This window comes from Myotis nattereri (assembly GCF_964212035.1).
Source record: "Myotis nattereri genome assembly, chromosome: 9".
Classification (NCBI taxonomy): domain Eukaryota; kingdom Metazoa; phylum Chordata; class Mammalia; order Chiroptera; family Vespertilionidae; genus Myotis; species Myotis nattereri.
The window spans coordinates 67,338,715-67,350,373 of record NC_138084.1 but is presented as its reverse complement, the minus strand read 5'-3'; the positions used below and the strand labels follow the sequence as shown (position 1 = coordinate 67,350,373).

At 36.3% G+C, this 11,659-nt stretch overlaps 1 protein-coding gene across 1 annotated transcript; it reads left to right on the top strand.

Annotated features, from left to right (window-relative positions):
- Positions 1-1,270: 1,270 nt before the first annotated feature.
- On the top strand, positions 1,271-11,157 carry MMP13 (matrix metallopeptidase 13; the record flags this gene model as incomplete). Its single annotated transcript, XM_081098762.1, has 10 exons — positions 1,271-1,390; positions 1,479-1,720; positions 2,309-2,457; positions 2,639-2,764; positions 5,184-5,345; positions 7,224-7,341; positions 8,306-8,439; positions 9,493-9,652; positions 10,296-10,399; positions 11,057-11,157. 10 exons carry the CDS (start codon positions 1,271-1,273, stop codon positions 11,155-11,157), a joined length of 1,416 nt encoding a protein of 471 aa, XP_080954888.1.
- Between the last annotated feature and the right edge of the window lie 502 nt (positions 11,158-11,659).

Genomic DNA, 11,659 nt, shown 5'->3' with positions numbered 1-11,659 from the left:
CCTCAGGTGGGAATTAAAAATATAAGAAGAAAATATCTGAGAATGGATGGGGTAGATGCCATATTAGATGGTGGTTAAGAAGAGTCTTAAGTCTACTGGCCTGGATTCATATGCTAGTAGTACCATTTGTTAACCATATGGCCTGAAACAAGTATTTAACTTCCCTATGTCTCAGATTATTCAGATATAAAGTGAAAACAGGCTTTTCAATAGTACCTACTTCATAAGGCTATTGTAAGGATTAAGTAAGATAATACCTTTTAAGTCTAGCATGTAGTAATCCCTCAATATGTGTTAGCAATTATATTGCACCCCAATATATTTTATTTCAATATTAGAGGCCTGGGGCACAACATTCGTGCACTGGGAGGGGGTTCCTCAGCCTGGCCTGTGCCCTCTCACAGTCCTTAGCACAGAGGCAGGAGAGGCTCCTGCCACAGCCACCGAGCTTGCCAGCTATGAGCCTGGCTTCTGGCTGAGCGGTGCTCCCCCTGTGGGAGCACACTGACCACCGGGGGCAGCTCCTGCGCTTAGCTTCTGCCCCCTGGTGGTCAGTGTGTGTCATAGGAACCTGTCGTTCTGCCCTTCAGTCAATTTGCATATTACGGTTTATTATATAGGATATCCGTCTACCTCTACCTGGACCTGTGAGGAACTCATGCAGGATCCCATGTTCGTTGAGAAGTCACACTGCGCTTTAAAATTCCAACCACAGCACTAGATTCTATCTAACATCAATCAAGCTTGGTTCTGGTCCAATTCCATGACCTTCAGGTAGACATGATATTTCCAAAGTAGTTGCTCTGGAGAAAAGAAAGCTGAGAATTCACCAGATTATAAACATTCTGAAAGTAAGACAGGTTTCTCTTTTTTTTCTTATGGAAGTGCACTATCTTGATAGTCTTATCTGAAAAAGTAAAAGTGGCTACTTTCCTACAGAGGGAAAAGCATTTTTGCCAAATGAAATGAAAAATTTACTGTTCTGTTTCTTCCCACAGTATCCGTAAATATGCTGAGGCCGTTAATTTGACCAGCTGGTTTTTGAGACCCTGCTGAAATGAGAGATGCTCTCATTTTACATTTCCCTCAAATTCTACCACAAACCACACTTCTTAGGAGAAAGAAAAAAAGTCGCCATGTAAGCATGTTTACCTTCAACAGACCAGGAAGTTGAAACTTGTCCATAAATGATGACTCACCATTGTAGGTCTATAAAAGTAAAGGTGCTGGTCTATGGAAAGACAGCAGCCTGCAGGCATAGCCATTCAAGATGCACTCAGGTGTCCTGGCTGCCTTCCTCTTCTTGAGCTGGACTCCTTGTTGGTCCCTGCCACTTCCCAAAGATGAGGATGACGACGATCGGTCTGAGGAAGACTTCCAATATGCAGAGGTAGAGTATCTTGCCAGTCCCAATGGTGCAAAATATATCATAAATGCCCTTCTCTTTTAAAAGCAGGGTATTTTGGTCTCTTTTCCAGCGCTACCTCAGATCATACTACCATCCCCTGAACCCCGCTGGCATCCTGAAGAAGACTGCAGCAAGCTCCATGGTTGACAGGCTTCGAGAAATGCAGTCTTTTTTTGGCTTAGAGGTGACTGGCAAACTTGACGATAAGACCTTAGACATCATGAAAAAGCCAAGATGTGGGGTCCCTGATGTGGGTGAATACAATGTTTTCCCTAGAACTCTCAAATGGTCCAAAATGAACTTAACCTACAGGTAAATCAATGGCTATGTCTCTTTAATTTTTGTTAGTTTTCATATAGTAGTAAATGTCTAATTTTTAGCATAAGCTACAGATGAAAATGTCTCATAACATCAATTAATGTTATCGTAACCAGCATTAATTTTTATTGGAAATTTCAAAGTATTTCTCTTAGATATGAATCAAAATAGAAATAAATTAAGTTTAATAAAATTTGCAAATATAGTGCATCAAGCATATTTATTATAACAATACTAAAAAGAGAGTTCTACTCTTTCTACAAACTTTATAGAACTATTTCATCTATTTAGGCTATAGCAATACAATTGTAAACTTTTAGCATGCAAAATAAGTTTTACCAAACATCTGAATACTTTAAATTTAAAATGCCAAACGGTCAGATATTTGGAGATACTCATAATGTCTGATTGAATGCTTCATTTTAAATCTTTTTATGACATCATAATAACTTCTTTAAAATTTATTAAAGAACTTTTAGAGAATCGTTGCATTTTGAGTTGAAAAGCTATATTCTAAGAAAACATATTCTAAAATAGTTTTCACCTTCTAAAAATTTAATTGAAACGTTTTCTGTTAAATAGAATTGTGAATTATACCCCTGATATGGCTCATTCTGAAGTGGAAAAGGCATTCAAAAAAGCCTTCAAAGTTTGGTCTGATGTGACACCTCTGAATTTTACCAGACTTCACAATGGCACTGCTGATATCATGATCTCTTTTGGAACTAAAGGTAATGATGCAGAATCACTTGTGAAATATTTGTATGTTCTGCTCCTTAATTGCCTCTTAGTTTTTAATTTCTTCTTTAAGTCATCCGTTACTTTTTATGAAATTCAACAAAAATTCACTGAGCTGCTGTGTTAGGCACTACTGGGTATAAAAATAAATTCTGAACTCTTGCTTTTGTGCAGAGCATGGCGACTTCTACCCTTTTGATGGCCCCTCTGGTCTGCTGGCTCATGCCTTTCCTCCTGGCCCAAATTACGGAGGAGATGCCCATTTTGATGATGATGAAACTTGGACAAGTAGTTCCAAAGGTAATATTTCTTATAAAGATATAATTAATGATTACTAGGTTAGACCATTAATAAGAAGTTAAAAAGTATATACATTATACATAAAAACATATGAATTATATTTGGTATTTGATTTTCCAAAAGTATAAAAGCTTATCTTATTAGTTTCCACAAATGACATTTCTCTGACATTTCTATTTAACCAATGTGAAAAGTAAAAAATGAGCAAAATCTACTTAGTTTAGTGATTTGAGGGACACTAACTAACTTTGAAATAGGACCAAAAATGTCTTTCTGTCAACCAAGGTGTTTTTACTGTGGATTACCTTTTTGTCTGTTAGAGAAATACAGTTTATTACAAATATACATCTAAAAACTATTAGAGCTGGATATGTAGGTCATAGATGAATTGGATGTGAGTTGAAATAGTTTCTTTCCCACCCCCTGATGGAAATATTAATGGCACAACTCCAGTCAAATTTGTGTTCCCTGTTATAAGAGTTACCTATTTCAGATTTGTCTATATCATTGATTTTATAAATACCATTAAGAAAACAAGAAAGTTCTTAGTGCAAATATAACATGAAATGGACCAGATGAAAGTTGTATTTAACAGAGAAAAATAAAACTTAGCTTTGAATAAATCCAGTCAGAAGTTGAATCTTTAAGGCTCAAGAGAATTGGAAATGTTTATTTCAGAAAGAAACCTACAAAAAAACCCAAAAAAAACCACAAATTGTTACAACTAGGTCTTAACTTTGAAGCTGTATTGACCCTTAGTTGTGACAACTAAAAGTAGTCTTCATAGATAGCTAATTTTTATTATTCATTTAAAATCAAAGTAGTATCTTTTCAAAGAGTAAAATTGGGCCTTAAATGATTAATGTCTCAACTCCAGCGCCTCCAATCTGTCTTTGGAAAGAAAGATAAGAATGTACATATTTATGTTCTGAATATTCCACAGGTAAGAATGGTTTTAGGAAGAAAAAAATAATATTTAGTATTTTTAAGATAGAAGATAGAGTCACAATAAGCCTCAGTTTTAGGTTTCTGAATAAATTCTGGGTTTAAAATATTTAATTAATCCTGGTAAATCCACAGGTAAACCAGGATTAACTTTTCAGCTAAAGGCCAAGAATGGTATCCATTAGTAGTCATTTCAATGACAAATTACTGTCATTCAGATTATGTGAACTTTGCTTGTTCTTCTGGCCTGCAACATTTACTGAGTTAATTATCCATTCTCTTCATGCACAGGCTATGGTAGCAAAGGGAATTTAAGGTCAATCTGAAACCACTGGCTCCAGTTTTCATGTATTCTTTTTCTTTTAAACTTTTTATCTTTTTCCAATTTAAAATACCAGTATTACGAGGCTCAAAAACTGGTGGAAAGAATGACTTAAAGAAAATAATGTAAATACAGAATCATAGTAGTCTTTTAAAGTAGAGGGGGGTTGGCCAATCATTTTACTAGTAAGGGTTTCTGTTTCTTTAAACTCTAGGGTCTAGAGATATTCTGAAAAGGATTGTTTGTTTGGAATTTGTTCCCAGTAGATTCTTAGACCCTCTTTAGTACACACTCCATCCCTGGTTATCATCCTTTTGGATGCTGCCTAGTATTTCAATTATGTTCTACATAGCATCCTATATACTAGTACAGGATGGGGCAAAAGTAAGTTTAGAGTTGTTTGTATGGAAAAATAATACAATAATCCTATCTAATAATAGACAAATAGGGTAATTGACTGTACCTTCACTATGCTTTCCATTGGCTAATCAGTTTGATATGCAAATTAACCACCAACAAAGATGGGGGCTGGCAGAGCAGCGAGACCTGACTTTTCTGGGGCCAACTCCGGCCAGAACTCGGCCAGAGCGAAGGCCTGGGCCCCGGGTGCTGGAGGCAAATGGTGCCAGCAGCCAGGGGAAAGGAAGGCCTATTGCACGAATCTCTTCATGCAACAGGCCTCTAGTTAATAAATAATAATACAAGAATAAACTCGGTGTTTCACATATATACTCACAACTGTAAACCTACCTTTGCCTCCACCTGATTTGAACCCCCATGTGACTCCCACGACTCCTCATTTAAGGTCATCACTGTTCACTCTCCTCACCTGACCCGAGAAAACCGAGAACAAGTCAGGATTGCTAGTAAATTCTTATTACCAAGTGGTTGAGAGCAATCTGTTGATATTCTAATTATGTAAGCAACTATAATGAGAGCACTAACTTATTTATAAAGAATAATAAATAATCTTTATAAATAAGATTAATCTTGCTTCTTCCTTCAAGCAACTGAACATTAATTTTAATAAGTGAGTGAAATAGCAAAGAGAGAGAAACAATGACATACAAAATAGATGAGGAAAATAACATTTCTTCCATTAACTACTCATTGGAGGACCTTGTTTTCTAATTGTTTCCTGTTTCCTTACAGGCTACAACTTGTTTCTTGTTGCTGCCCATGAGTTTGGCCACTCCTTAGGTCTCGACCACTCCAAGGACCCAGGGGCACTCATGTTTCCTGTCTATACCTACACTGGCAAAAGCCACTTCGTGCTTCCTGATGACGATACGCAAGGGATCCAGTCTCTCTATGGTAACTCTTTTTAAAATATATATATATATTTTTTGATTTCAGAGAGAAAGGGAGAGGGAGAGAGAGATAGAAACATCAATGATGAGAGAGAATTGTTGATTGCCTGCCTCCTGCAAGCCCCCTATTGGAGATAGAGCCCGCAACCCAGGCATGTGCCCTTGACCAGAATCGAACCAGTGACCCTTCAGTCTGCAGGCCAATGCTCTACCCACTGAGCCAAACCTGCTAGGGCTTAACTCTTAATTTATCAACTTAAAAGCAAAATAGATTTATACATTTATTTTCTAAATTACCAGTGAATTTGCCACTACCGCCTTTGCCATTGTGGCTTTGTTATTAAAACCTGGGAAAACATGCCCACTTATTCTTTACAAATAGAACAACCTGCTTAAGTAGAAAATATTCCATTCTCCAAAGTTTTCATAACTCTTTATATTTGTGTTTTATACATTGCAAGGTACATTTGATACTCTCAAAACACCTCTGACATAAGAAGGGAAAATATTTTGTTCCCCATTTAACCAATGAAGACACCAAGCCCTGTAGATTTTATAATTTTTTTATATCCTCACCTGAGGATATGTTTATTAATTTTAGGTAAAGGGGAAGAGAGAGAGGGAGGAGAGAGAGAGAGAGAGAGAGAGAGAGAGAGAGAGAGAGAAAGAAACATCATTCAGTTGCCTCCCATATGTGCCCAAACCAGGGATTGAATCCACAACCTACAATGTGCTCTGACCAGGAATCTAACTCGCAGCCTTTTGGTGCATGGGACCATGCTCCAACCCACTGAGCTACACCAGCCAAGGCTAAGCCCCGTACAGTTAGATGGTATATCTACAGCTGGGGGTGAAAGGGAGATCTTAACCAGTTTTTATAAATTCTGGGCATTCTTTCGACCACAATGGTTTGCCACAGTAGAACTATTCAATTGGCTTGTAGTAGGTTTTAATCAACATCTACAGTGACTATTGTAAAAATTTCTTTCTTTTTTCTTCCAAATTTTTAATAATATTTACAAAGTAATTAATCCTAAACTCAAACAAGCAAATTATCCACCAAAAATAGAGTTAAAGCCATAGTGCACAGTCATCAGTGTAAAACTCCTAATACACAGCTCAGAAAACGTGCTCATGCCACCCAACCCATTGTCTCCCCTCTGGATTTCAATCTACTATAACAGCTAGTGTAGGTGTGAGCAAGCACTTTGTAATTATTCTTCCTACAATATTGTGACCAAGGGACTTGACGACTGAACTCATATGTACTAAGTAGAGAAAGGGCAGTTTAGAATAGTCATTGTACACTGCACCTCTTTTGCACTCATGTGAGCTGGAAAGTTTACAAACACGTGGCAAGTCATGTTAGTGCTGCCGAAGGCCTGGCTTTTCACTGAGAGACAGCTGCACGGTGGGAAACTGGTGAAGCAACATGAGCTGATGTTGACAGCTGGGAAAATGGGCAGAGAAAGAGCCAAGGTAAGGGCTTCCATAGGGACGATGGGCCATCAGAAATGGCTTCAAGAAGAATGTGTTTCTCAAGAGCAGTCTGTCAGTAGGTTATGTAAAGCATGGAGGAAATGTCCTCATTCCCGCCCACCCCCATTTCTATCACCATCCTCCAAAAACCTAAACTTGTATTTCAAATGAATCTCAAGAGGTTTTGAAGGATGAAAGCAGAAGGGGACATCCCACCTGCAAGACCTTGGTAACCCTGGGGGAAGGAAGGAAGGTAACATGGTATTTGGTCCATTATGTAGGAGGAACAGGATTTACTAGAACTGCCCTCCCCAGAGGGAGCCCTCTCCTACTCTCCATTAGCAGGACCAAGTCATCAGTAAGGTTCTCCTCAACAACTTCTTTCATTTATTTATGATTGCAGGTCCAGGAGATGAAGACCCCAACCCGAAACACCCCAAAACCCCGGACAAATGTGATCCCTCCTTATCCCTCGATGCCATTACCAGTCTCCGAGGAGAAACAATCATCTTTAAAGACAGGTATTCTTGACAATATTTTATAAAATCTGCATGTAACAAACATCTGTGAAGCCGTGTCTGCAAAATGCCAAAACATCCAGTCAGACCTCCAACGGTGAAGTGAACAGTGAACATAATAGAACTTTGAGCAGTGTACTTACCTATTTCAGATGAAATAGCTAATAGATAAACGTTTATTTTTCAATAAATAACCTTGGCATTGTACAGTTTTTAATATCTTTTGTGTACTCTTCTTTATAAAGGTAGTCAAGTAAAAATATAAGTCCAATTTATTTATTTAAAAACACAAATATTGGAATTAATTACCATATTAGTAAACTGTTACTCGTAATGGCTACATGAATTCCTTTTGGTGTAAAAGACTTTGCACTAGGTACACATGTTGGAATATGCTTTACAACCTAAACCTGTAGGCAATGAAAAATGAAATATTTAATTTTTAATTTTAATCTGCTTATAAATATGCTATTTGTTCATTTATTCATTCATCAGTTAATTGTTCCCTCACCTGTGACCCACTAGCATTTCTACATCCTCTATTACAGCTCTAGTGACACTGTACTATACCCCAGGTATTTTCTCATTCAGGTTCCCCAGGCCATGAGACCTTGGCTGATCCAGTTTATGTAACTCATGTTTTCTTTCCAGAGCCCTACACAGTGCCTGGTATATTTGTTTTCCACCTGCCAGATATCTGCAAACTGAAGCAAAGCATGGTCCCAATCCACAAAGGACTTATAGCCTTCACAAAGGCTCTGTGAGACTTTAAATTTGAGTACTGCAGGCTAGAGTTAGGATAGCAACCGCTTGGATAACTGGCACTTAAAGGGAAATGCTTTTCTCCTTCACAGGTGATAGAGAATGTGTCTAACTTGTCTGCACTGATATAGAGACAGGTGTCTAACAGGATAGAAATACTGCACTTACAAAGTGACAGAAAACTGTATTTTTATTTTTGTGTTAGATTCTTCTGGCGCCTGCATCCTCAGCAGGTTGACGCGGAGCTATTTCTAACAAAATCCTTTTGGCCAGAGCTTCCCAACCGTATTGATGCTGCATATGAGCATCCCTCCCATGACCTCATCTTCATCTTTAGAGGTAAGCTTTCCACTAGCTAAGCCTCCCACGTAGGCAGTGATAAACTTGATGATACCAAGGACTTAGTGAAATGATCACTCCTGAAAATATACCTAAATTAAGAATCAAGTATAACAAAATGGAAAAGAGAAAGCACCTAAAACTTTTTATCAAGTATCCTCAGATTTGACAAATGGGAAGTCTGCATTACTATAAGTATATAAGGGTATATATACACATATACATATATCCATATACATACACTATATGATGAATACCCACTTTTGTTTCATAGCAATCATGCCAATTTTTTTCTATTTCCTTTTAAAAGTCATTTACTGAGCAAGCATTATAACAACGTACATTTTGACAACTTGAAAAGATGTTAGCCATAATTTCCCCCCGGAAAAGTCTATTTTCTCACTTTCTTTTCGAGTCCTTCACTCTATGTGATATTAATATTTAAATATTTATATTCATAGAATATTTAAAAATTCTACCTGTTCTCTTGACATAAAAATCATAAAAAACTTTCCAAATTGTCACTCCACCGTTATGATCATAATTTATAGTGGTTATATAGCATTCTACTGACACTGTTTCTATTGTTTGACTAATATAGTTAATGCTATAATGAAGTTATTTTTTAGAGGTGGAAATAACTTTTTATCTCCTATAAAATTTGACTTTTCAGTCTAATATACTGTTCCTACCATGCTTTTTATTCATGCAGAAATCTTAATGTATTTTCCACCCAGTTTTAACTTAGTATTCAGAGGAAATAAGTTGCCAAATTAATTATTATATTTGGTTGGCTATTTTTGTGTTAAGTAGGAAATTAGAATCTTAAAACTTATTTTTGTGTGAAGAATGCTCATATGTCTATGTTTCACAAATATGGTGACCACCAAAGCTGACTAATTTATTTCTAAATAATTGATTGTGGACCACAAATACTGACTTGTTTATTTTTAAATGTATAAGATGGCTCTTTCTTTGTTAAAATAAATGTCTGTCTATGTGAATCCCAATAGATTCCCTTGGATAATAAGACCATCCTTTCACTTTTCCTAGGCAGAAAATATTGGGCTCTTAATGGCTATGACATCCTGGAAGGTTATCCCAAAAAAATATCTGAACTAGGATTTCCAAAAGAGGTTAAAAAGATAAGCGCAGCTGTTCACTTCGAGGACTCAGGAAAGACCCTTTTCTTCTCAGGAAACCAGGTCTGGAGGTATGTCTGCCATCTTTACTGACCCATTATCTTGTGTCACAGAGGCAAAGTGAGTCTTGTCCATCTCTCATGACTCTAAGTTATTATCTCATGCATTATTTAAAATGTTGGAGTGTCATTTAATTTCTGTTTTGTGTCAGCTCTTGCACGCAGCCTCTCAGACAGAGATTTTCAAGTTTCAAGTCCTCTTGAAAATACACATATATTCATATAATTCTCACCACTCTTCTTTCTAAGCCATTGGTTGTAGCTCAACTAAGCTAAAACCATCTTTTTTACACATAGATGCTAAAACCCTCTTTTACACAATAGAAAAGTATTCAATTCATTAACATATGTTGATTTCGCTCTAAGAATACTTTTCTAATAATCTACTTTCAAGCAATTTGTGAAATGGAAGTAAGCTTGTAACTGTCCTTACAAAGATGGCCTTTAAGCCAAGTCAAAAAATACTCACCAGACATCCACTATACACTCAGTATTGTAATTCCTTATTTTTAAAATCTACTAGATGTTTTAAATGAACTTAAAATATTAAAACTTGTCAATTTTGAAAGATACCGTTATATTGATTGTATTATTTCTAAGTACTTTCTAAGAAATATAACCTACTTAAGAGGTTTTTTTTTTTCTTATTAAATAGCTATGATGATACTAACCATATGATGGATAAAGACTACCCCAGACTAATAGAAGAGGACTTCCCAGGAATTGGTGATAATGTAGATGCTGTCTACGAGAAAAATGGTAACTAATTCCGTTGCACTGGCCATAATGGAGGGCTTCTATACTCCCTCAAAATCATTCCCTTATAAAGGATTTTTATATAGGACTTAGATGTGCTCATAAATGTTGTCATTAAAGCGTTAGTCCGTCCGTGTGACTACTTCCACGGACAGCAAGCAAAAAATATCATGCTTAGCATAAATGAGAATTTTACTTAATGATTGCCAAACCTTAAACACGATCTAAAACCATGCTTAAAGATGCCAAGATGCAGGAGTATTGCCATAATTCAAATGAGGGGTAGAGTGGGGAGTACTTTATATATGAAGATCAATGGCTATCATAATTGTATAATGATTTTTACTTTAATTATGAAAAGGGATATAACCCCTAACTTACAATAAATAACTAATATCAATACTTCAGGCATCAAAACGAGAACTCATGAAAAGAAAACTAACTTGAGGTGATAATTTAGGTGAGCTGGGAAACTTTAGACCTTTCCCCCTCAAACTATAAGCCATACAGTAAAGCGTTAGCAGTGTTTATAAAGATAAGTAAATGTTGGCATATTTTTTAAAAAGTGGCATCTGGCAGAATGGACTTTTTAAGAGTAGCTGGAGTAAACCCTTACTGTTTTCAAATTTGATTTTTCTTTTTTTGGTCTTTTTCTTATAGGTTATATCTATTTTTTCAACGGACCCATACAGTTTGAATACAGCATCTGGACTAACCGTGTTGTTCGGGTCATGCCAGCAAATTCCCTATTGTGGTGTTAAGTGTCTTTTAAATATTGTTATTTAAATCCTGAAGAACATTTGGGATAAGGATTCAAGGATCTGGGAAGGAGGGAGTGGGGGAGGGGCAGATATCAGGGAAAGCTTCGTTCTGTGAACAAGCTTCAGTAAGTTATCTTTGACTATATAATATCTATATGGCTATGCGTGGCTGGAACCACATTGAATTTTAAACTAATAAAATTCAATTTCTCTAAAGGTCATTTAATTTTTGTGTGAGATATAGAAGCAATAACTGACAATATTTCCCAACATCAAAAAATGAAACATAAATGGTCTGTCGGAGAGTTAGCATAATTTTTAATATATTTATAAGGAAATTTTGCAAAGGCATAAGTATATCACATTTATATAATTAATAAGTCATCTTTGTCAAAAAATATGAAATAGTATAAAAATAGAATTTGGGGGACCATATGGTAGCTAGAGAAGAACAAAAATAAACCAAAAGGAAGTGTCTGTAATAAATATATTATAAACAACT